Below are 27510 nucleotides of genomic sequence, written 5' to 3'. Positions count from 1 at the left end.
CTAGCTAAGGAATTTGAAATCAAAGACTTGGGTGTGCTCAAGTATTTTTTGGGAATTGAAGTAGCTTATTCTAAGGCAGGTATTTTTCTCTCTCAAAGGAAAAATGTGCTTGATTTATTGACTAAAACATGATTGATTGGAGGAAAACCCAACTGAGGAGCATAATTGCAAGCTATGGAACAACCCAACTGAGGAGCATATGCTAGCGGTTAGAAAAATCTTGTGTTATCTCAAGGCTACTCCAAGTAAAGGGATCCTATTTAAAGTAGGAAATAAATTGAACATTCAAGGTTTTTCAGATGCAGATTATGCAGGGTCCATGACTAATAGAAGATCTACAAATGGCTACTGTGTATTCCTAGGAGGGAATCTAGTGTCCTGGAGAAGCACGAAGCAAAGTGTTGTGACAAGATCAAGTGCAGAAACAGAATTTAGGGCTATGGCCCTTGCTCTATGTGAAATTCTATGGCTACGAATTGTTCTTGATGATCTAAGAATTTTAGTCCAAGACATAATTAAGTTATGGTGTGATAACCAGTCAGCAATCAATATAGCACATAATCCGATCCAACATGACCGGACTAAGCATGTTGAGATAGACAAGCACTTCATAAAAGAGAAGTTGGAAGCCGGACTCATTCACTTGCCATATGTTCCATCAAAGGAACAAGTTGCTGATATATTGACAAAAGGGTTGGGAGCAAAAAGATTTGAAGATCTAGTAAGCAAGCTAGGAATGTGGGACATCTATTCTCCAGCTTGAGGGGGAGTGTTGGCAGTTGGATTTTATCAATTGATTTATTTCATTAATGTTTTATTAGTTGATTTATTTTATTAATGTTTGAGTTGTTGTAATCTAGTAGGGGTCCTAATTTATAGGAGAATAATCAACTCCTATACAATAGGAGAATTGTTAGGAGATTGAATAGTCTTAGAATTCTTCAAGGATTAGGAGTGTGTGTTATAAGTAAAATTGTATTCATTAGTTTTATGATAGGAAAAAGATTATTTCTTGTTTTTCACAAAAACAATAAGAAACCTAAGAACTAGAACAAGTGGGAATTTGTGTGCCACTGGAGCAAATTGCTTTTGTAATGTTTGATAGTAGTGCCCTTCAGATGCAAACTGACCACAATAACTAGCTTTCCCCTACTATGCTCCCCCCCTGCCCCCAAACCTTGTCGCGGGGCACCTCTCTTTCCCTCATTACTCATTAAGCATCTGATAAGCTTTGATAAGTGAAGCACTGCAAAGAAGTGTCATGATCCCAAGGGTATTAGTTCTAATTGTTCTTGTTTGTATTTTCCTTAGTGTGTAATTACTTGAGTTTTTAGTAGGTTGATAACTCAATTGGGTGTAAACAACCTATACAGAGACTGTAGGTTAGAGAAGAAGGGCTATCAATGAATTGGAATCAAACATTCTGTTTTCCCTCCCACTCTTCTCTCTCACTCTGTACGTCTAAAACCTTTCCTTCCCTTCTCCATTTCTCCTTCTCTTTGTTCTGTCTTCTCCCTCCAATTCTGTTCTTTCTTCTTCAGTTTCCTATTCAATCCCTAGGAAACCCTAGGGTCGTGACAAGAAGCTTACAAGGTGAATGCACCAGCTTGACTCCAATATTTATTCCCACCAAGCTACTGTGATGTCCAGGTGTACATGAGCAGGTGCTGTAAAACCTGCATTTTATGACAAATATTTTTTCTGCTGGGAAAAGAAAATCCAACAGATCCACCATAATTGGAAGGTGAAAGCAGGCCTATTTTGAATAACACTCAAACGGATGTAATGAAATTGAAACATTAACACATATGATGTAAAAGATATTGGGATTTTTTTTAAAAAATGTTTCAAGTTTGATTTACTAGAAAAGATTAGTGAAAACTCAAGATATGATTTGAGTTATAAAAGCCTTAGTAAGCTAAAATTCATGCGACCCCACATAATGGGATTAAGGCCTAATATATTGTGGTTGTTTTGAAATTGATTTACTTAAAAAAAATAAGTTTTAAATCAATTGGATTTATAACATCTCTTTTTTTATTTTTCAAAAAACTGCATGCACTTAAAATATATATATATAATAAGAGTTGCTCAAAAACAATGATTTATTGAAATATGAAAACTAATTTATTACATAAAACAAAATCTTAAGCTAATTGCAAACCAGGACACTCTTCACATCATTTTTAGAGTGGTTACAAATTTATCCAAATAATATATTCACTAAATAAACTTTGTCCAGTAACAGAACACATCCATACACAAAATTATGTCTTTACTGAAAGTGCTTAAACATTTTTTATAGTTCAGTACAATATTTACAGGTAAAAGTCTGAAATAATCTGACACAACACAACCAAGATAAGGCAGGGATGAGGATGCAAGGGCCTTGTAAACGGGATCCTCCCACCTTATGGTTCCACTTTTAAATAAAAAAGAATTCATCATATTAGAATGATCATGATTGATTTTCCATTTTTCTATAATGTTTTGGGAGAATGAAGCAAGCACTGCTACCTGGGAATGCAGTTTACAGTATCATTTCAAATATCAAATGCTTACTTGTTTGAGAGCTTCTCAATGCGCACTCGAATGGTGGAATTTGCTAATGTCTTAAAGGCATATATTTTCAAGTCACCATCAAATGATAGGCAAACCTCTTCAGCTATTGACAATGCTTCTTTATCCCAGAATGTCCCAGCAAGTGAAATTCCGCCGCCTCCATCTCCATCCCCAGCCTTCAAAAGAAAGGGAAAAATGGTTACACAAAATGTCAATTTCCTTCATTTACAAACTTGGTAAATTCTATGGACCTTCTGAAACTTACATAGGGTTCAATATCTTCTGCCAAATACTCATCCTCAAAATAATTATCCTCGTCCATCTCTTCCTCTATACAAAATAAATAATTTTATTTAGACAAGATATTTTGATCCCAAACATCCTTAAACTTTTAAATTTTTATAATTTGGGAAATCTCAAAAACTTAAACTGCTTTGTCCTATTATTTAAGAAATCACAGTCTAGATTCTGAGCAGAAGCTAGAAATTGATAAAAGAGAAACATTTGATCAACATGACTAGGCTGTAGAATATGTAGACGTATATACAAATAATAAAAATATGATCCTGAAAACCACAGTAATACATGATCTTTACATGCTTTTAATTCCAATTCTTCCAAGATTAACATCATAACTTGCTGTCACTTTCAATTCTTACAGGATGTGAAATTGTATTTAAATTCTTGCCAGAAAATTAACTCGTATAAAGCTTAATACTCAATCAACTCCAGTGATACACCTGAATGGCATCATGAGGACATCCATTGATCCTCTCTTAGATGATCACCTCAAGCCGCATTAAATAAATGTTTGTAGCAAATCCACACCAACTTGGAAGGCTTGGTGAGGCTAATCAAGCACATCAGTCACCAAGTTACTGGAAGCAGCTTAGGCAAGGCATGGCAATCTAACCATGGGTAGATAACAATATCACTACAATGGAAAATTTGGTGCTTCTAATTTATAGAGAATGAAATCAAAGTCTTCCTAGAATTTGACCTATAAAGAATAAGGATACTATAACTAGCAGTGAGCTTTACCCAAGATAGACATACGTAGGATTAAATTATCCTGAAAATGAATCTTCTCCTGCAGAGCACATTTCTAATAGGATTGAAATTTATTCAGATTATTCATTTCAGTTGGCGTGTGAAGTCTCTGTCCCCCTACTCAAAACACATTCATATAATTATATCGGGGTAAATATCTTTCTTAAGCCACCAAACCACAAGAGCTGCCTATGCAACTAAGTTTGAAGATAATCTTTTCAGATGCTCAATTTACCCAATGTTATATCTCCCTTGTCCCTCAGCCACATTCTCAACCAAGGAGGCATGGAACCAAAAATAGGCCAAGTGGCTAGGTTTATTAAGCCCATTAAATGGCTACGAAAAAGCATTAAAATAAGGCTAAACTGGTGGCATCCCACATGTTCCTTCTATAGACAAATACATGGAGATCCTAGCACAACAAAAGATTAAATACGATGTGTAAATAAGTATCTTGTGTACCACACAATGCTCAACCACAATTAAATCCAAATTTTTTGACAGTAATCCTTGAGCTTCTTTTCACACTAAACTACTAAACATAAATTATACAATGGATGATTATCAAAGAGAAAAGATCCAAAGAAGAAGAAAAAAAAAAGTAAAAGAAAATATCACTACCAGATGCTGTTCCCGCCAATAGACTACTCCTTTAACAAATTCAACATACATTTTGCACAAAAAAATCCTGCAAGTATGTGTTAGATTCTCCATATTCCCAGAAGCATACGCTTTTTTCAGGAAATGAGCCAACTAACAATATTCCTCCCTCAAGGGCACCCATCTTAGACATGATCAAGGGGCAAAATAGAACTCTAAACAAAGTGAAAACTAATAAACATAAAAAGATGATACATATACATATTAGAAAAACTAAACCAAGTCCTCCTATACAGCTATAACAAGACCGTTGTTAAACAATATATCAAGCTATCTGACAGGATAAATATTTAATTCATTTTAAAATAAAGCTAAGCATCCAGAACAAAGTACAACCAAAATTATGCAATTATGGACACCATTAAACCATTAAACTCTACATGAGGACATAAAGAAACTTCAAGTATGTAATTTCCATTTAAATAGGCTCTCAAAGAACTGTCCTTGGAACCCCCCTTTTTTTCTAACATCGTTACATGAATAACAATAATATTCTATTTCACAAGTAAATCTAATATAAATCCCCACTGAAAAGTTTGTAGGCATGCTCTTCCTTAGCCTACCACTCCATATTAACAAATGAAGAAAAATAAGACAGACCTAACGATTATCAGCAAAAGTGAGCAATGACCAAAACACTATCATATACCAACTTAAAAGCATATAACACCGAGCACGGACAGAAGAATCATCTCTTTAGAGGTGAAAGAAAAGCAACTGATTTGCTAAATTAACTCCACCTATGAATTTCTATCTACAGCTAGTCACGAGCATAGATAAAAGCGGGTTGTGTTAAATAACTAACATCCAGCACAAGACTAGTCAGATCAAACATCTCAGTATCTTTTTCTGTTGTCTATTTGATTTGTTAAATTCTTGCTTATTGCTCGGCATTTTGTCAAGGTCGAGGGAGGGTCTTTTTTGTACCCAGCCTTACCCTTACTTTGCATTGAAACTGTTCCCACAAGTTGAACCCATAACCTACAGCCACAAAGTAACAATCTTACTGTTGCTGCCAAGGCTTGTTAATCATATTAATCAAAATAAGAAAATTTATCACTACTTGCGGACCATAAGATCATCCAGCTGTCAGACCAGTCATGCTCTTTTCTTAATTAACTCGCACTGCTTCAATATTGTCCATGCTACAAAATCGGACTAGTTGAGCAACAAATCTCTCTCCTCCCCAAAAAAAAAAAGATTTATGGAAAAGCTATGGATAAGATTTCAATCCACTGAGAGGATTTCAGTGAACTGCAGACACTTCTCCTCCAACGGGTTGCATGATTACATCAGATCCTTCTAAGCCCACTCTAAAAACACAGTATATAAACAAGCTCTCACATTACAGGATTGATATTAAAAGTTTAAAAGCCAAGAGAAATAACCTACTTATGTAGCCGACACAATTCCAAAGTGTGAGAAACACAAACAACTAACATAATAAGACAGCCCCAGGAAGACGTGGAATCCCAATTACATAGAGGATGTTTGGCTTACCATTTTCTAAGATGGCTTTTAAGCCTTTCTACTTAAAAGCTATGTAAAGTTTTAAAACTGGTTAGCATTTAAGTTGATAACGTGTGTCGTGTACCTAAAGGGTATAACTATAATAAGGGGGAAAGTAGAGCTGCAAGGGTTGTAACCATTTGTAAGGTAGTTGAGCATTTAAATTTGAATTCGGGAGTAGCCACCATTTTTGGCGCCAGCTTCCCGCAAGGGATGGACGAGTATAAAAACTCGGCCCCAGCTCACTTGTAAGTCATCCAATACAATTGAATTGCCTTTTCTCAAATTTCTCTCTCTCTCTCTCTCTCTCTCTCTCTCTTCACGATTCTTCCCCAATTTCTCAAAATTCACCTCCCTTCTCCTATTTTTCCCGCCAAGTTCTCCTCTAAATATAGGAGAATTCTCCTTGTCGGACCAGAGATTTGACAAATTGGTATTAGAGCATCGTTCTTGGCTCAAGAATTTTGACGAATTTCAAGCAATGGCGAACGACACTCACATGAAGCAAATGGAAATGCAAACGCAAACGCAAACGCAAGTGGGATCCATGGAGGATGCGATTGGAATGGTGGTTGATAAGAAGTCGGAGGAGGCCTCGGATCGGTTGCGCGGGGATATGTGCAATCAGATCAGAGAGGAGATGTGGGAGCAGAGCAATATATTGTGTGATTAGATACAATAATTTATGCTCATGTTTTCAAGCCAGGCTCAGGTGAGGATGTCCCCGAATTTTCCCCCACGAGAAAGAATGAATCCGATTCTACCAAGAGTTGGCACTAGCCATAGGGTGGTCGGGTCATCGGAGATGGAGATCAATCCGGTAGCAATTGGAGAAAATGGGGTCGAGAGGAGGCCAGAAGTCCAGGTAAATTCTGAAGAAATAGCTAGGGTAAAAATAAATCTTTCACCGGTGAATAATACATCAGCTTTAGGGAGAATTTATACAGTAAAAGTCCTAAAAAATCTCCTACAATCTCTCTAAGATATCTCCTAAAATCTCTCCTACTTTACAATAGTAGATAATATATATTTAAACTAAAAATATACATGATAAATATCTAAAACATTCCTAGATTTTAGCTAGCATTATCTTCCAAAACTCCTTCTTAATCTAGGAGTTTAATCCATGCCATGTATGCCACCTTTCATGGCTCGGATTCTTCCAACACTCCCCCTCAATTTGGTGAATGTCAATCATTCCCAGCTTACTTTTAATCACTTCAAAACCCTACTTTTGCATTGCTTTGGTCAAGATGTCTGCTTCTTGATCTTTGGTGGGAACATAAGTCAAGTTTATGTCTCCATTTTCCAGCTCCCCCTTGACAAAATACTTATCAATTCGAACATATTTCATCCAATCATGCTGAACTGGATTATTTACTATACTTATAACTGATTTACTATCGCTATAAAGTACCTTAGGTCTAGTTATAGGAATAGATAAGTTTTCCATGAACCTTTCCACCCAAATTACTTCACAAATACATTGTGTAATGGCTCTATATTCGGTTTCAGCACTGCTACGAGAGACAACTTGTTGTTTCTTGCTTCTCCATGTGACCGAATTCCCCCAAAGCTTAGTGCAATACCCTGATGTAGACTTGCTATCCTCAATTGATCCAGCCCAATCTGCATCTACAAAGCTTCTTATTCCTCTGTCCTTGCTTTTCTTGAATAGCATTCCCTTCCCGAGAGTCCCCTTTAAATACCTTAGGATATGGTAGGCAGCTTCTAGGTGTCTTTTGGTTGGGGAATGCATGAATTGACTAATTATACTCACTGCATATGCAATATCTAGACATGAATGTGAAAGATAAATCAATTTCCCCACCAAACGTTGATACCTTCCAATCTCCACTGGTTGTTCCTCATTGTCTTCTTTTTTGTTTTTCCAGTTGGGTTCTAATGGAGTGCTTGCAGGCTTACACCCAAGCTTTCCTATCTCTTTTAACAGATCAAGAGTGTATTTTCTTTGAGATATAAAAATACCCTCACTGCTTCTTTCTATTTCAATCCCCAGGAAATATCTCATCTCTCCCAAGTCTTTTACCTCAAATGCCTCTTTCAGTTGCTGCTTCAATCTTTCTATCTCTTGATCATTGTCTCCGGTGATGATTATATCATCTACATAGACTATTAGGATTGTTCTCTTACCCTTGCAATCAACTTTTGTGAAGAGAGTGTGATCCGCTTACTCTTGTTTGTATCCTAGGTGGTTTAGTGTGTCACTAAACCTCTTAAACCATGCCCTAGGAAATTGTTTTAGACCGTACAAGGATTTTTCAATCTACATACCTTTCCTCTTGTGTCTTTTCTTTCAAAACCAAGGGGAATTCTCATGTAGACTTCTTCTTCCAACTCACCATTCAAGAAGGTATTTTTTATGTCTAGTTGATGGAGTCTCCAGTCCAAATTGACTACCAATGACAATAATACACGGATAGAATTAAGTTTAGCCACTAGTGCAAATGTTTCCTCATAGTCAAGGCCTTGTGTTTGGGTAAAACCTTGAGCTACAAGCCTTGCTTTGTATCTATCCACTTTTCCATCTGAGTTGTACTTTATGGTGAACACCCACTTGCTGCCAACTGTGTGTTTTCCATATGAAAGATCCATTATTTCCCAAGTACTATACTTTTCTAGGGCTAGCATTTCTTCCATAATTGCTTTCCACCATTTTTCCTCTTGCAGTGCATTGTAGATATCTTTAGGAATCACCTCATCATCAACATTTTCTGTGAATGCCTTGAATTTAGGAGACAACTTTGTATATCCCAAAAATTCTGAAATAGAATACTTAGGACACTTGGTGCATGATCTGACTCCTTTTCTCCAAGCAATGGGAACATCTAGATCATATTCCAACTCATGCTCCTGCTGTACTTTATCTCTATTCTCCCTTTTAGTAATATCAACCTCCATTTCAGCTTCCTTTTCCTTTGCCTTTTCTAGACTTACCCTCGGTTCAGATGACATGGGTTGCTACTGATGCCGAGGGTTACAAGGCCTTCTTGAATATACCAATAAGGGTGGTTCAACTTGAATTTGATCACTCTTCTGGGCTCAATCTCTCTTATGTTCTCCCCCTTGATCAAATTCAGGCACAAGATTAGGATAAGCAGTAGGAAGAGAAGGAGAAGAAGCTATATCCAAAAACAGAGAATTCCAACTGGTGGCTATTTCTAGAACATGGGTTGGTTGAGATTAAGGCTGAAAGAAAGGCTGGTTTTCAAGAAAAGAAACATTGTAGGAAACAACAAATTTGTGGGTACTAGGATTGTAGCATTTGTATCCTTGTTGTGTTGGAGAGTAGCCCACAAAAATGCATTTGATGGCCTTAGGATCAAGTTTGGATGGAGTGGACAGATTTTGGTGAACAAAAACAGTACATCCAAACACACGAGTGAGAGAGTTTAGAACTCTAGCATGATGAGGAAAAACATCAAGGAGAACAGCCAAAGAGGTCCTAAACTTTAGGATTTTGGAAAGTAAACGATTAATAAGATAGGTAGAGGTCAAAACAGCTTCCCCCCAATATGAATTTGGAATGGAAGTAGTAAACATCATTGCTCTAGCTGTTTCAAGCAAATGACGATTCTTCCTTTCGACAATTCCATTTTGTTAAGTGTCAAGGCAGGCATCATTTCAAGAACCTTCTCCACATCCTGCACTTCAACAGCAGAGAAACCAACTACTTGAATAAGCAGCTCAAACCGTTCTTCAAGAGTCATATCCTATAGCTCCTGAAATGTCCACACCTCCTTGTGGGCCAGTTTTTTGATGATAGCCTCACTAAAATGAGGCAGTTGCAGAAAAGGTGCAATGCCTTCGCGAGATCCCCCAACTGCCTCCCTTGCACTGAGAGGAATAGCCTGGATAATAGCTTGAGAAAGCTCAAGAACACCAATTGTCGGTCTTAGCCAACCATGCCCCCGAGTAATGCGCGGTATAATTGCCATTTTCAAGTTTCTTAGAGCAACAGCAGTCAATCCTCTGTAGATAACTTTCATACCCAAATTCCCATCAATATTTAAGATCTTTGGGTCTATACCATTGGGCTCCACAAGAGAGTGCAAATTGAGCCCTAGACTTCTAGAAAGATGCTGCCCTTCCACCATCATGACCTGCTTGGACAAGGCACCCACCCCTTCATGATGGTGAGAATACATGGGGGGCCTCCATTATCAACCAACCCCATGTAAAATTTTTGAGAAACCTGGCTAAGAGTCAAACCATCTTCCCAGACAACATGGTCCATTGATGGCGCCCCTTCCTTGGTGAGATGCTCTCCTTAGCTGTCACCGGATCAGCCGTCCGTGGCCTTTTAAATGGATCGATCGTCGGCTGCCCTTCTGCCTCGCCGTGGAACTCCCTAACACCATCGTCATCGGCAACCACTTTGCCTCGTGACACCATGTTTTGCTCAACCGCCAATCCCCCTTCAATATGCAGCTCGTTCGACTTCTCCCCCGCGCCTTCCTGTATGAACCCTAAGCGACTCCTCAGCAGCCCCTTCAACTCTTCCCAGCTTCTCACTCTTCATCTCCATTGCTCGCACTGGACCCATGAAAGTGCAGCACCCTCCAAACACAGTGTTGTTGTGTCCATCTTCTCCTCGACAGCCAATCCATTCACCGCAACTCCCAACTCCTCACTCGTTGCCTTCGCTGCTCCCACTGGAACCAAGCAAGAGCAGCTTCTTCAGAGCCGAAAGCAATGGAGTCTAACTTCTTCGCATCTGACAACTGATTCACGAAAAAGTATCGCTCAGCCCGAAACACCCAACCATCCAGGTCGTCTTCTTCAATCACCGGCATCTCCAAGCGTCGGCCCCTTCCGTCCGACCTCCCATAGACGTCGTACTCACCACTAGCTTCCTTGTGCCGATTTCCCAGCTCTGGCGTGGCCTTCTCCGTGAGGGACGACCCCATCGATAAGTGCTCACCAAACTATTTTCCCTTCCTCCCTTTCTCCTGGTCTTCCCGTCTCTCCTCGTTCTTCCACTCCCGTTCCTGCTCTTCCAGCCTCGTTCTCATCCAAGCAAACCGTTCCAGCAAGCTCGCTACCTTCGTCCCCACCGATTGAACCACACCCCTCATGGCATCAAGTTCCCATTGCATGCCTTCCATCCTCCCTTCCAATTTTCCTACTCGGTCCGTCAAGTTCACCATTAGTATCGATGACGCTCTGATACCAAATGATAGGATATTGATAATCGAAAGGAACTACAAGTTGGAAATTAACAAAATGAAAAGAAAACTGGGCATTCGAGAGGCCCTTAACTCTCCCAAGAACTCAATACCAAAATCTTCCTCCCCTACCAATAACTTCACCCTCTACATATATCCCTCTCCCCCCCCCCCCCTCAACCGCATTCTGTAACGCCACTTGTTGGGTTGTTACACAACCCAGCAATTTCCTCACTCTATCCATTACGCACATGGCTGGCTGTTATGCCAGCCAGCCAATTTACCACCCCACCCCTGCCTCTTGGACCTTCTTTGGTGAGTCCCATGAACCGGGATCTATCACATCTGTATACCCCTGTATATCCAAAGCACCTCCTACTTTAAATAAGATTCCTTTATTTGGGGTTGTTTTCAAGTAGCACAATATTCTCCTTACAGCCTGCATATGACTCTCTGTCGGGCAATGCATAAATTGACTTACTAAACTCACTGCATAGGCTATATCTGACCTAGTGTGTGATAAGTAAATCAAACGCCCTACTTACCTCTGATATCTGCCTTTATCCACTGGTGGGCTATCGGTGTCTTCTCCTAATTTCACATTAGGCTCTATAGGACTACATACTCCTTTGCTTCCCAATAAACCTGTCTCCTTCAAAAGATCCAATACATACTTACGTCAGGATAGAAATATACCTTCTTTGGAGTAGGCTACCTCTATTCCCAAAAAATACTTAAGTAATCCCAAGTTTTTGATCTCAAAATTTTGGGCCAGTTTGCTCCTTAGATCTTGCTATTCATCCATATCATTTCCTGTCACAATGATATCATCCACATAAACCAACAATGTAGTCATTTTTCCCTTTCCCGAGTGCTTAAAGAAGAGAGTATGGTCTCCTCTACTTTGGTGATACCCCATACACTTCATAGCTTTAGAGAACCTATCAAACCAAGCTCTTGGTAACTGCTTGAGGCCATATAGTGCCTTTTTAAGTCTACACACCTCATCTCCTTTTCCTTCCTTAAATCCTGGTGGCTGCTCCATGAAGACCTCTTCTTCTAAATCACCATGAAGAAATGCATTCTTCACATCTAGTTGGTGTAATTGCCATCCATAGTGAGCTTCTAAGGATAAGAGAATTCTTACCGTGATCATCTTGGCCACTGGAGCAAAAGTCTCCAAGTAATCAATTCCATATGTCTGGGTGTAGCCTTTGGCCACCAATCAAGCCTTATACCTCTCTAATGAGCCGTCTGCATTGTACTTTAGGTTGAACACCCACCTACAGCCCACTGGAACCACTCCCTTTGGCTTAGGTACCAAATCCCATGTGTTGTTTTTCTTTAATGCCCGCATCTCCTCCTGCATGGCTAGTTCCCATTTTTTTTCCTTTAAAGCCTCTTCCACCAAATTAGGAATAACAATGGTATCTAGAGTGGTCAAAAAACTTATATGTCTCGAGGACAACCTGTGATAGGAGAGATAGTTGGCTAGAGGATGCTGAGTGCATCTTCTAACACCTTTTCTAATGGCAATAGGAATATCCAAATCAGTAACAAAGGAATGAACAGGATCAAGGGAACAAACCTTCATAGAATCTGGCTAGGGATCGGATGTTGTTTCATGCTGAGAATGAGGCATGAACTGTTGTTTCCTATGATACACAAAAGGAGAGTCCTTGAACCTTACTGGAGATGTTGATAATCCAGGTTGATGAGTTTGCTTAGGGCTTGGGTACTCATTTGGGATAGTGAGAAAGTGATCACTCGAAGATAAGGGGACAGAACCAGTATGCAGGACATGATTAGGAATAGAATGTTTAGGGTCTATTGATGTTGAAGAATGTGGGCCAAGGTCTAGACTAGGAAGGAGATTGGACACGTGGTCTTCAATCGTATGATTCTCCCCTTGAAGACCAAGGGTAGAATGACCAAAACAAGGTTGTGACTCAACAAAAGTCACATCTTTTGAAAAAAGAAATTTCCGAGTAGGGGGATGATAGCACTTATAGCTTTTTTGTGTAGGAGAATAACCAAGGAAAAGACACCTAAGTGCCCTAGGGTCCAGCTTGTCTCAAGTATGAGGTGGAACATGAACAAAGGCTACACAACCAAAGACCCTAAAAGGAAGAGGGGTATGTAGGTTAAGAGAGGGAAAAAATGTAGAAAGGCATTGAAAAGGACTGTTGTTCCCAAGAACCCTAGATGGTACCCGATTGATTAGGTAGGCTGTGGTCAAGACAGCCTCTCCCCATAAGGTTTTTGGAACATTATGATTATGAAGAAGAGTTTTAGTGACATTGAGGAGGTGTCTCATTTTCTGCTCAGCCACTCAATTTCGTTGTGGAGTGTTGATGCAAGAAGACTCATGAATAACCCCTTTGTCTTGAAAGAACTTATGCAAGTGTTGATTAAAATAATCCCTTGCATTATCAGTTCGAAATTTCTGAATAGGAGTACCAAATTGAGTTAGAATCATTGAATAAAAGTGTGGTAACACAGTGCTAACAGTAGCCTTATCCTTAAGAAGGAAAACCCAAGTCATTCTAGTACAATCATTTATGAAAGTAACAAACCATCTAGCCCTAAAACAATTGAGAATCCTAGATGGACCCCAAACATCTGAATGAAGGAGAGCAAAAGGACGTGAGGATCTTTTATTACTAATAGGATAGGAAACACGATGATGTTTGGAAAGTTCACATACATCACAATGAAAAACACTAGGATCCACATGTTCAAATAGAACAGGAAACGTAGCTTTGAGTAAGGGAAAAGGTGGATGCCCGAAGCGGTAGTGATGAAGCCAAATGTCACTACTAGAAGACTGAGAAGTGCAGGCTAATTTAGGCTGAAATCTGGACTGAACGTGATGGGGCTGCAATGTCTCCTTTCTCAAAACATACAACCCATGTTTCTCCTCAACAACTCCAATCATGCTCCCCGTACCATTTCCTAAAACTCACAAGAATAAGGAGAGAAAATTATTCGACAATTTAGATCCTTAGTGAATTGATGAACTAAAATCAAGTTAGTGGACAAATTAGGAACATGCAAGACTCTTTGAACAGAATGTTTAGGACTAAGAGTGACTTGTCCCTAACCTTTGATAGGAATACAAGTCCCATTATCAATAACAATCTGTTTAGGTGTCACAAGAGGCTGATTGGTATCAAAAATATTTGGATTAGAGGACATATGGTCTGTAGCTCCTGAATCTAGAATCCATATATCATTCTTATTGGTTTTAGAGGTTGTTAAAGAACTCAAATGGAAACTATTACCTGGCTGATTACCTTGCTGGGCAATAAAACATGAAAAGTTTTCAAAAACATCTTGAGTTTGCTAACTTCATCAACAAGCTTGCTGATTTCATCAACTTTCAACTGATTCTGCTCCAACTCAGGTGCTGCCTCAATTTTTTCCGCCGGCTCTTCTTGCCTATTTTAAAAATAGGCCTAATTTCGAGAGGTCATATTCTTGAAGCCCCTTAGTTTATGCAACACAGCCTCTTTCCCATGCAATTTAAAACATGTCTCTCGAGTATGCCTCTGCCTCTTGCAATGGGAACACCATAATCCTTCTGTTCTATGCTTTTTGTTCTGTCCATCAGTCCACATACCTTCCTTTTCTTGCAGCCTACCCTGCACATCGCCTCTTCCTTGTAGTGGTTTAAATTTGGACCCTGCTCCTTTGTTTGTAAACATTGCTGATCCTTCAGAAGTCATATCACCCAGCATTGTTGTCCTCCTGTTTTCTTCACTTCGAACAACTGAAAACACTTCATTAAGAGATTGAAGTTTTTCCCTTCCAAGAATCTGCACTCGAACTTGATCATACTCATTATTAAGTCCTGCCAAGAACTCTACAATTCTATCCCTTTCAAAAATTGAATGAAAAGTGGTTGTATCTTTCCTACATTCCATTTTAATGTTCTAGTAGTGGTCAAGTTCCAGCCAAAAACCATTTATTTTGTTGTAATATTCAGTGATTGTTGAGACCCCTTGCTTAGTACTATGTAACTTCATCTTAATCTCGTAAATAACCGACGCATCTTGAACCTTAGAGTAAGTACGCCTAACTGTTTCCAATATATCTGTAGCAGAGGACAAGAACATGTAATTTTTACTAACCTCTGGTTGCATAGCGTTCCATAGTCATGACATGATCATGGAATCCTCTATATCCCAAGCATTAAACCCTGGATCAGATTTTTGTGGACTAGGCTCTGTCAAGTGGCGAATCTATCCCTTCCCCTTTAGGAATGTTTGAACCAGTTATGCCCACTGTAAGTAGTTGCGTCCGTCTAGCCTGTATGACTGATGCACCCCGGTAAATCGCTGGAAGAAAAACCTCCTATTAGAGTATCAACTCCATTATTCTCACCGGATGTCATGACTGAAACTAGCGTTATTTCTGATATTTCCGACATGATCAAAAAGAAAAATGTCTAGCAATGAAGGCAAACACAAGAAGGAATTTCAAGACTTGAGCAACTAAAAGTATGGAAACAATCGGCCAGAAACAATCAAGGAAGAAGAGCAAGGAATCAGCAATGAAGGCCGGGGAATGGACTGAAATACAGAAAGCAATGAAGGTTGGAAATCATAGGGCAATCAGAAGTGGCTCTAATACCATGAAGATTTTGAACGGAAAGCATCAATATTCATTATGTGCAGCCCTAGTTATAGGGTTGGAAATTACAACTATAGAAAGTTTACAATAGGAAGGATTACAACACATTTAGGAAAGATTATGATACAATGGGATTAGGAAAGATTCCTAATCTGTTTAAGAAACTAATCTAATCAAGATAAAATCTTAAATAAATCATTCCTTAAATAAAGCATTCCAAAACAGGTTGCAGCCTCTTCTTCTTTCCTTTCCTTTCATGTCAACAAAATTCATTAGAAAAATACTCCCTACCATTATCAGTTCTCAAAACATGAATTGAGGATTGAAAGACATTCTGCACCATATGATGAAACCTTTTGAATATAGAAAAGGCTTCAGATTTCTCTTTCATCAAAAAAACCCAGCAAACCCTTGTATGGTCATCAATAAAGGTGATAAACCATCGTCTATTAGTGAGGGTTGTAGTTCGAGAAAGCCCCCAAATATCACTATGAATTAAGTGAAAAGGTGTGGAGGAAGTATAAACATGATCAGGATGAGGTATCCTAGTCTGTTTTGCAAGAATACACTGTTCACCAGAATAATTGTGAATTTTATTGCTTGATAGAGAAGGATACAAGTGTTTAAGATATTCAAAACTTGGGTGTCCTAACCACTTATGCCATAACATAATGTCACTTATGCCATAACATAATGTCTGAATCTGAAACAAGAGCTAAAGAATATAAAAAACGAGTCCTAGAAGCAGCAAAATGATCATGCCTTAGTGTTTGATAGAGCCCTCCTTTCATCTCAGCACTGCCAATTATTTTCCCTGAGAATAGATCCTGAAAAACACAAAATTTTTTGGAGAATATCACATTGCAGACCCTATTAGTTGTAAATCTGCTTATTGATATTAAATTACACTGCAAGTTCGGGACATATAGGACTGATTTAAGTATTAATCCTCCTACCATAGCTGTTCCTTTTCCCTTTGCAAAGGATATTGTACCATCAACCATAGTTACACTTATAGGTTTATCACATGAGTCAAAATTGGATAATAAATTTAAAGAACCTATCATGTGATCTGAGGCACCAGTGTCTATGATCCAACTGCTGGTAGGTATTCTTTAAGATATAAACGAATAGGCAATATTACCTTTTGTGGCCAAAGAAACCGTAGGAGTAGGATTTTCTGCATTCTCTGATTTAGTCACCTTTGTTTGGCTAAGAAGTTATTGTAATAATTCCAGTTGATTTGTTGTGATGGTAAGAGGTGTTGGATTCCCTTTCTCAGCTTCCACCATATAGACTGATCGGCCTCCAATTTGTCGTCCTCTTCTTTGATTCTTAGTCTTCCAGTTAGCTGGTTTTCCATGTATTTTCCAGCATGTCTCTCATGTGTGATAGGGGCGGTTACAATGGTCACACTATTGTTTTTCTCTTGCAGTCTCCCTTCTAGAAGATAGAGGAGTCTTTCCCTTAAAAGTATTTAAGGCTGATGAGGGGAATAGACTTCATTAGACGAGTGTCCTGACCCCGAGAACATGACTTTCTTCCTGCTTTCTTCCCTCCTAACTTCAGCAAATACTTCCCTGATAGTTGGAAAAGGTTTCATCCCTAGCAGCCGACCCCTAACTTCATCTAAATCTGAGTTTAATCCATGAAGGAAATCAAATACTCTCTCTTTCTCCATCATCTTTCCATATTTTTTACCATCTGCTGTGCATTCCCATTTAATCTCATAAAAGAGATCCATCTCTTGCCACAAAGCTGTTAGAATATTAAAATATTCAGTGACCGAGCTTGTACCTTGTTTTGTGTTTCGAATGAGAGATCGAACATGAAAACATTGAGCAGTGTTTTCCAAGTCAGAATATATCTCTTAGACAACCTACCATATCTCACAAGCTGTTTTGTAGAAGAGATGTTCTACCGATTTTAGGCTCCATTGAATTAATTAACCAAGCCATAATAATGGCATTCTTGGCCTCCCATACGCTTGAAGCAGCAGATTCTGAACTTAGCCTTGTTGTATCTCCAGTTAGATAGCCTTCCTTGCCTTTGCCTCTAACAACCAACAAGACTGATTGGAACCATTCTCGGAAATTAGTTCCATTCAATTTGCATTGTGTAATCTAGAGAGACGGACTGTCTAAGGCTGTTGAGAGAGGTGGAACCAAAGGAAAAGTCCTCACCGGAGAAGGATTAGAGGTGGTCACCTCACTGTTGGAGTTGTCTGCCATCTCAGAGTATTAACCTGACTTCTTGAGATGGATTAATGGGGAAAATCAGGCGCCACAAGAGATGGCTCTAATACCATGAAAAAATAGCTAGGGTAAAAATAAATCTTCACCCGTGAATAATACATCAACTTTAGGGAGAATTTATACAACAAAAGTCCTAAAAAATCTCCTACAATCTCTCTAAGATATCTCCTAAAATCTCTCCTACTTTACAGTAGTAGATAATATATATTTAAACTAAAAATATACATGATAAATATCTAAAACATTCCTAAGTTTTAGTTAGCATTATCTTCTAGAACTCCTTCTTAATCTAAGAGTTTAATTCATGCCATGTATGCCACCTTTCATGCCTCGGATTCTTCCAACAAATTCAATTCACTCCAATTTCCCGATTCCAAAGTTGGAGTTGCTAGTGTTTGATGAATCGAAGCCACGCTAGTGGATTCGAACGTGTGAGAAGTTGATTGGTATTCATCATGTGATGGATGAACAGAGAGTGAATTTGGCAGTGACCTACCTAAATGATGTAGGAGACGTATGGTTCCAAGGGTGGTCAAGCGTGAGAAGTGAGTATAACTGGGATGATTTTGTTAGTGGTTTGTGCAAAAGGTTTGGCAAGAAGAGAACTATGGACATAGTGGAAGAATTTAACAAGATGAAGCAGAAGGGATCAGCGTAGGAGTACCAACTCAAGTTCAAAGAATTGAAGTCCCTTATGATCACCAATAATCCTTACATGATTGAAGAATACTCCGTGTCAAGTTTTGTCAGCGGCCTAAGTTAGGAGCTTAGATCAGCGGTGAAAATGACAAGGCCAATGACAGTGCAAGAAGCAGTGGAGAGTGCACTTCTTCAGGAGTTGAATGTAGAAGCCTTGATGAGGAAGCAGAGAAACCAGGACAAAGGAAGAAGTTATGGCCTATCACCCTTCCAGGGAAGGGTGCAGGGGAATGAGACATATAAACCGGAAGCAGGGCCCCAACTCCAAGCCCTACCACCTCCTACTCTTGTGGGGTAGCAAGGGGGAAAGGCAATGGATCAATGGAGACCACCAGGGCTCTGCTATAAGTGCGGGGACAAGTACTTTATGAGGCATCAATGCAAGAGGCAGCTACTTCTATTGGAAGGAGGTGAAATAGAAAGGGGTGAATAAGGAAGCTATGGCTAAGGTGAATGATTGGGAAGAAAAGGATAATGGAGCCATTTCTTTTTCCTTTTTTTTTTTTTGTAAATAATGGAGCCATTTCACTGCATGCTATTAAGGGAGTTGCTAGCAGCAAGATCATTAAGGTGAAGGGACAGGTTCCAGAAGATACTCTCATAGTTTTGATTGATAGTAGGAGTACCCACAGTTTCATTGACGAGGGTACAGCTAAGAAACTGAGCTGTGAACTCTCTAATACACAGCTCTTATTGGTGACAGTAGCCAACGAAAGTAAGGTGATGAGCAAGTCAGCATGCCTGGGGTTTTGTTAGACCATGCAAGGGGAAACCTTTGACGTTGATCTCAGACTGCTTAAACTCGAGGGATGTCAAATTGTTTTAGGGGTTGACTAGATAAAAGAGGTAAGCCCTATCAGCTTCAACTTCAACAAGATGGAAGTCACCCTGGCAAAGGAAGGGAAGAGAGTAACCCTATAAGGGAATGTTGAATCCGAGGCCTACAAGATGATCAAGGGGAAGCGGCTAAAGAAGCTACTTAGATACAAACTCTCCCAACTGGTTCAATTATTTTCTATTGATGCGAGGGAGGAGTTGGAGGAATGAAGGGATCAACAGGGGCAATGTATGATGGCAGCCAGCAATCAGAGAACACCCCGGTGGAAGGTACACAAACTAACCTCCTTAGGTACACTATTGACTGAATTCCAAGACTTGTTTACAGAACCTAAGGACCTTCCCCCTAAAAGACCCTTTGATCACTCTATTCCCTTGCAACCAAGTGCAAAACCCATGAATATCTGGTCCTATAGATACCCCCCCAAACTTAAAACCGAAATTGAAAAATTAGTCAATGAAATGCAGGACCACTCTATCATTCGTCCCAGCAGAAGCCCCTTTGCCTCCCCTATCCTTTTAGATAAAAAGAAAGATGGGACCTAGCAGTTTTGCATTAATTACCGCCAGTTGAACTCTATCACAATTAAAGACAAATTCCCAATCCCAATTATCGAGGACCTTTTAGATGAACTAAGCCATGCCTCAGTGTTCTCCAAGCTAGACCTACGGTCCGAATATCACCAAATTCAGATAAACCCAACTGACATTTCCAAGACAACCTTTAAAACCCATCATGGACATTACGAGTTCACTATAATGCCATTCGGATTAACTAATGCACCAGCTACATTTCAAGCCCTAATGAATCATATCTTTGAACCTTATCTCAGAAAATTTGTGCTCGTGTTCTTTGATGACATTTGGATTTATAGCCCTACCTTCTCTCAACACCTTAGGACTGCATTCCAAGTCCTACGATTCAATCAATTGTGTATCAAGAGGTCCAAATGTGCCTTTGCCCAAAAACAGGTGGAGTACCTCAGGCATGTCATTTCTAGTGCTGGAGTTAGCACGGACCCTAAGAAGATAGAGGCTATGCTTATTTGGCCCAAACCAGCAAATGTAAGGGCCCTGAGGGAATTTTTGGGGTTGACCTGCTATTACAAGAGCTTTGTGAGGAATTATGGAATAATTAGCAAGCCCCTGACCAAATTGTTAAAGAAGGATGGGTTTAAGTGGGATGATAAGGCCGAGGCTGCATTTGTTCAATTAAAACAAGCCATGAGCGAGGTACCAATTTTGGGACTACCTAACTTTAACAAGTCGTTTGTATTGGAGATAGATGTCAGTGGAATAGGAGTGGGGGTTATATTGACACAAGAAGGCATGCCCTTAGCTTTCCTTAGTCAGGCATTGGCCTTATCTTAGACAAATGAAGGCACTATTTGGAGGGGGGACAGTTCGTTATCAAGACTGACCATGAGAGTCTCAAATTTCACCTACAGCAAAGGATGCACACCAATTTACAAAGGAAGGGCATGGCCAAATCTTAGAACTAATCAAGGATAATATAGCTTGCTTGATTCGAATAAGCAAGAACAACATCCTTTTTTAAAGAGAGGATTATGAACAAAGAAGGAAAGAAATAAACTAAATATAGACAACATCCTAATTTACATCTTTTACTTACTATATTTACATAATATTTACATAAAACATAAATCCTAGAATATTCTAGGATCAAAGTCAAATCTCCCTTGATTTAAGCATATTTCCAGCACTCCCCCTCAAGCTGGCTTGTAGATGTCTTCCATAGCTAGCTTGCCAATAAGTTTATCAAATTGTTTCTTGTGAAGACCCTTAGTTAGAACATCAGCAATTTGTTCAGTTGTTGGAAGATATGGCATGCATATTATTCCAGCATCGAGCTTCTCTTTGATGAAATGTTTGTCCACTTCTATATGTTTTGTACGATCATGTAACACCAGATTATGAGAAATAGAGATGGCAGCCTTGTTGTCACAATAGACTTTTATTGGTTTCGACTAAGGAAACTTCAGTTCTTCAAGTATCCTTTTGATCCACATTCCCTCACAAATTCCATGAGCAACAGCTCTGAACTCTGCTTCTGCACTACTTCTAGCCACCACATTTTGTTTTTTGATTCGCCAAGTGACTAGGTTTCCCCCAACAAAAGAACAATAGCCTGAAGTAGATCTCCTATCATTAACACTTCCTACCCAATCTTCATCAGTGTAGATCTCAACTTGCAGGTGGCCATGTTTCTTAACCAGTAAGCCTCTTCTAGGAGTCCCTTTCAGATATCTTAGGATTTTGTAGACTGCTTCAAAATGCTCTGGCCCTGGTGAGTGCATGAATTGACTCACCATATTTACTGCAAAAGCAATGTCAGGTCGTGTATAAGACAAGTAGATTAATCTACCCACAAATCTCTGATATTGTTCCATGTCCTTTACTTCTTCAGCTTTGGCAGCATATAGTTTCACATTAGGCTTGATGGGAGTCTCTGACACCCTACAACCAAGTAAACCTGTTTCTCCAAGAAGGTCAAGAACATATTTTCTCTGATTAACAAAGATGCCTTCTTTGGATCTTGCAAACTCCATTCTAATGAAGTATTTTAGGATCCCCAGGTCCTTGATTTGGAACTGCTTTGCAAGTTTCTGCTTGAGGACTGCTAACTCTGTCTCATCATTACCAGTTAAAATAATGTCATCAACATAAACAATCAAAATTGCAACTTTACCATTTTTTGAGTGTTTATAAAATATAGTGTGATCTGCCTGACTTTGAAGAAAGCCATAACTGGTAATTGCCTTTCCAAAGCGTTCAAACCATGCTCTTGGAGACTGTTTGAGACCATACAGGGATTTCTTCAGTCTACATACTTTATCACTCTCAAGTTTATTTTCGAATCCCGGTGGCAAGCTCATGAAGACCTCCTCTTCAAGATCACCATTAAGAAACGCATTTTTGACATCAAGTTGGTGCAGAGGCCAATCTGAATTTACTGCAAGAGACAACGTGACTCTAATAGAGTTTATTTTTGCAACAGGAGCAAAGGTCTCCTGATAATCAATCCCATAAGTCTGGGTGAAGCCTTTAGCCACTAGTCTGGCTTTGTACCTATCAACACTCTCGTCCGCCTTACATTTTATTATAAACACCCATTTACACCCTACTACTTTTTTGTCTTTGGGCAGGTTAACTATCTCCCAAGTACCACTTCTCCTTAGAGCATTCATCTCCTTTATAACTACTAATTTCTAGTTTGGATCATCCAAAGCATCCTGTATATTCCTTGGCACAAACAAGTGTGAAATCCTAGATGTGAAAGCCTTATGATTCTTTGATAGTCTGTGGTAGGAGAGATATTTAGCAATAGGATATTTAGTGCAACTTCTGACACCTTTCCTAATTGCTATAGGAACATCAAGATCAGAAATAGTAGGTAAATGATTAGAAATAGTTAAAGAATCAACTTGAGAACTATTAGGTAAAGTGGAAGGAGGTGGACTAAATGTTGAAGTGGGATTTCCTGAACTTACAGTGCCATTTCTTGGGTTTTCAAACTGATTTTGTGCAGGATTGACATTCAAGTCTTTGTTCATTTGATGAAATCTCTTCCTGGTATAAACCTGAAGCTCAGAATTTAGATCATGATGATCAATTTGTAGTAATTCTCCCCCTGCCCGAGAAACCGCTTTACTTGGCATCAAGGAACTAGAATCTCCTACGTGACTATTATTAGAAACATGCGATTCCTGAGTAGGACAGACTGCGTTTGGAAGAGGGAAACATCCCAAAAATTGTCTTCATCTTCATGTTTCTCCCCCTAAAGGAAATTTTTGGAAAAATAGGGTTTGTTTTCAACAAAGGAGACATCCATACTCACGTAGATCTTTTTTGTGAGAGGATCATAACACTTATAGCCCTTTTTTTGAGAGGTATAGCCCAAGAAAACACATTTGACAGCCCGAGGATCAAGTTTTGAGCGAAATTGAGCAGGGATATGAACATACACAGTACATCCGAAAACTTTGACAAGGAGGTCTGAATGTAATCTAGTGTTGGGAAAAAAATATTTTAGACACTCAAGGGGTGTTTGGTACTTTAATACTTTAGTAGGCATCCTATTTATCAAATAGGATGCCGTTAAAACAGCTTCACCCCATAAGTATTTTGGAATATGCATAGAAAACATGATGGCACGTGCTACTTCGAGTAAATGTTTATTTTTACGTTCAGCAATGCCATTTTGTTGAGTATGTCGACAAGTAGATTGGTGGTGAATACCTTTGGTTTTCAAAAAATCCCCCAAGTGCTCATTGAAATACTCAGTGCCATTGTCAGAGTGTAAAATGCCAATTTTGGTTTGAAATTGGTTTTCAATCATAATGTAAAAGTTTTTGAATAAATATTCTACTTCAGATTTTTTGTGCATCAAATAAACCCAACACAAACGGGTATGATCATCTATAAAGGAAACATACCATTTTTTTCCGGATAGAGTAGAAATTTTAGATGGACCCCAAACATCACTATGAATTATATAAAAAGGTTTGGATGCTTGGTAGAGTTTTGGTAAATATGTAGAACGATGATTTTTTTCTAAAATGCAACTTTCACATTAAAAAGAAGAACAATTCATTCCTTTAAATAATTTAGGAAACAAACGTTTCAAATAGGCAAAACTAGGATGTCCTAGTCTAAGATGCCATAGCATAATTGTATCATGAACAGGAATTGAACTAGTACCACTAAAGCCCTGAGCTTTTTTATTACCAGACGAAATTTCATCAAAGTAGTAAAGACCTTCAATCATCCGAGCACGCCCAATCATCGTCCCCAAGTTCTGGTCCTGAAATTCACAATGGGATTCAAAAAAGGTAACACGACAGTTAGAATCTTTGCAAAGTTTATTAACAAACAAAAGATTGCAGGCCAAGTTAGGAACATGAAGGACAGAATTGAGATTAATTTTCTTGGTTAGTTTAATAATTCCTTTTCCTGCAATAGATGAAAAACTTCCATCGACAATTCTAATTTTTTCATTGCCAGAGCAAGGATGATAGGTATTAAATAAATAAGGAGAACTAGTCATATGATCGAAGGCTCCAGAGTCAATAACCCATGGAGAGGAATGTAGACAAGAAAGAGCTTTAGGTTTTCTACCTGTGTGTGCCAAGGAAACACTAGGAATACCAGATGAGGAACTGGATTGTAATAGCTTCAAGAGTTGATCAATCTGCTCTTTGTTGAAGGGACTTGTGTCAACCTCATTCGTAATAGGGACCCCACGGTTACTGCCCTTGTCTCCTTGCTTGTTGCTCTTCCAATTTGCAGGTTTGCCATGAATTTTCCAGCAGGTCTCACGAGTATGGCGTGGCTTGTTGCAATGGTCACACCAGACCTGAGGCCATTCATTGCTCCTACGCTAGTAATTTGCAGCCTTGAAGGCAATAGAATCAGTAAACAACGCAGAATTTTCAATCGACTCACCAACAGTTTTTTTGCTAAGCATGACACTCCTTCAGCTTTCTTCCTTTCTAACCTCAGCAAATACTTCACCAATAGGAGGAAGGGGAGATTGGCCAATAATCCTCCCTCGCACCTCATCAAATTCGATATTAAGACCAGCAAGAAACTTGTAAATACGACCATCTTCAACCATTTTCTTGTAGTGATTGCAATCTTCAGTCGATTTCCACTCATAAGTGTTGAAGAGGTCAAGATCTTGCCATAATCTCTTCAAAGAATGGAAGTACTTAGTAACAGAATCATCTCATTGCCGAATCTCTCCCAGCTTCAGAGTTAACTCAAAAACCTGAGATTGGTTACCCAGGTCAGAGTACATCTGATTTACATTATCCCACAATTCCTTAGCAGTATGATAACACATATAATTGGAACTAATATCTTCATCTATAGAATTGACCAGCCAAGTCATGACCATAGAATTTTCAGCATCCCAAATGGAATGTGCTGGGTCATCCATTGCAGGTTCCTTCTTGTCTCCCGTGATGTAGCCAATTTTTTCTTGCTCGTGGATATACATCCGAACAGATTGAGACCAACGAAGAAAATTATCACCATTTAAATGAATGGTGGTGATTTGGATAGAATAGGTGCTAGAATGGTTTGGCTGGGTTGTGAATTTTTGTTTGGAAGGCAGCAATAGGGTTTAGGGTAGTTTCAGAAGTAACTTCCAACATAGCTTATCACTTGGGAGTGGAAAAAAAGACAAGAAGGAACAATAGGGTTACCAAGATTTGGACGATGGCCAAGACAGTAGGTGGCTGAGGCAGAGAGACCGCAAGCAATCGGTGGCTGAAGCAAGCAGTAGGCGGTCAAGGCAGAGAGGCCGCAAGCAATCGGTGGCTGAAGCAAACCCAACAGACCCAATCGAAGTGAGGCCGCAAGCAATCGGTGGCTGAAGCAAACCCAACAGACCCAATCGAAGTGGGCGTCTCCTTCCTGAAACGATCTGGCGGTTGAAACGATCTCGCCCAGAAAGAACTTGCACTCGCAGGAGGTAGAAATGATCTTGGCGATTGACAATGGAGAGAAGACAACCTTGGGTAGCAGTGACCAGTAGTCCTGAGAGCAGTGACGGCTAGGCGATTTGGGTGGCCGCAACTGATTGACTGAAAGTGGCTAGCTCCGAGCTTCAGCGGCCAATAGAGAGGCTCTGACAGTCGCAAGGTATGGCAAAGGGCAAAGGGCCTAGGTAATGGATGGTTGAGATTTAATCTGAGGCTCTGATACCATCTTAGAACTAATCAAGGATAATATAGCTTGATTGATTCGAATAAGCAAGAACAACATCCTCTTTTAAAGAGAGGATTATGAACAAAGAAGGAAAGAAATAAACTAAATATAGACAACATCCTAATTTTCATTTTTTACTTATTATATTTACATAATATTTACATAAAACATAAATTCTAGAATATTCTAGGATCAAAGTCAAATCTCCCTTGATTTAAGCATATTTCCAGCATCAAATTAATGAAGTAGAACTACGTGATTCAATTTAGGAGGGAAAAAGAAAACGTGGCTGCAGATGCTTTATCAAGGTGTCACGAGGAGGGGTCAAGTGCAGTGATCTCTGCCTTGGTACCAGACTGGTACCAGGAAGTAGCAACAAGCTATAACAAAGGGCCATGGACTAAGGAATTGATTGAGCAATTGAGTATTGACAGCAACAGTAAGCAGGGATACACCTACACTAATGGGCTGATTAGATATCGAGGAAGGTTGGTGATTGGGGATTGTGAGGCCTTGAAGGATAAAATACTACAGACCATACATGATTCACCCCTTGGGGGACACTCTTGGATTCAGAACACCTACCAAAAGGTGAAGCAGGTGTTCTATTGGCCTAGCTTGAAGAAATCAATTATGGAATTTGTTTTGAAATGTGACACATGAAAGAGATGCAAGCATGAGTCCGTGGCACAACTTGGACTTCTCCAGCCCCTTGGCGTCCCAGACCAAGCATGGGCCAACATCACTATGGATTTTATAGAGGGCTTACCCAGGTCTGAAAGGAAGAATTGTGTCCTAGCGGTGGTTGATAGGCTGACCAAATTTAGCCATTTCCTCAACTTGTCTCACCCCTTCACTACTCAGGAGGAGGCCAAGCTTTTCCTGGACAATGTGGTAAAATTGCATGGAGTACCCCAAACAATTGTGTCCGATAGGGACAAGGTGTTCATAAGCTTGTTTTGGCAAGAGCTCTTGAAGTCCCTAGGCTCTAAACTCTACATGTCCACCACCTATCACTTAGAGACCGATGGGCAATCCGAGAGAGTAAACCATTGCCTGGAGACGTATTTGCGGTGTTTTTGCTTTGTGCAACCTAGGGGATGGCACAAATGGTTATCTTTGGCCCAGTGGTGGTACAACTCCAACCACCACCGTTCTATTAGCATGACCCCTTTTGAAGCGTTGTATGGTTACAAGCCTAATATCCTACCAACTATCAGGGAACCAACATCAGTGGCAGTCGTGGATGCCTATTTGCAGCACAGGCAACATACTCTACAGGTTCTAAAAACGGAGTTGGCCAAGGCCCAAAACAAGATGAAGTAGTTGGCAGACAGGAAGAGGAGTGAAAGGGAGTTCGAGGAAAGGGAGGAGGTGTA

At 39.6% G+C, this 27510-nt stretch overlaps 1 protein-coding gene across 1 annotated transcript in view; it reads right to left on the bottom strand.

Annotated features, from left to right (window-relative positions):
* Positions 1-27510, bottom strand: part of LOC127798816 (uncharacterized) — a 63046-nt gene that overhangs the window by 33358 nt on the left and 2178 nt on the right. The window contains exons 2-3 of the mRNA XM_052332433.1: positions 2828-2892; positions 2563-2738 (exon numbers count right to left, since the gene is read on the bottom strand). Coding sequence (XP_052188393.1) covers positions 2563-2738; positions 2828-2892 — 241 coding nt within the window. The remainder of the gene's footprint in view (positions 1-2562; positions 2739-2827; positions 2893-27510) is intronic.

This window comes from Diospyros lotus, chromosome 4 (genome assembly GCF_014633365.1).
Source record: "Diospyros lotus cultivar Yz01 chromosome 4, ASM1463336v1, whole genome shotgun sequence".
NCBI classification, from domain to species: domain Eukaryota; kingdom Viridiplantae; phylum Streptophyta; class Magnoliopsida; order Ericales; family Ebenaceae; genus Diospyros; species Diospyros lotus.
Note: the sequence above shows the minus strand (reverse complement) of the source record. Positions and strands in the feature narration are given on the sequence as shown.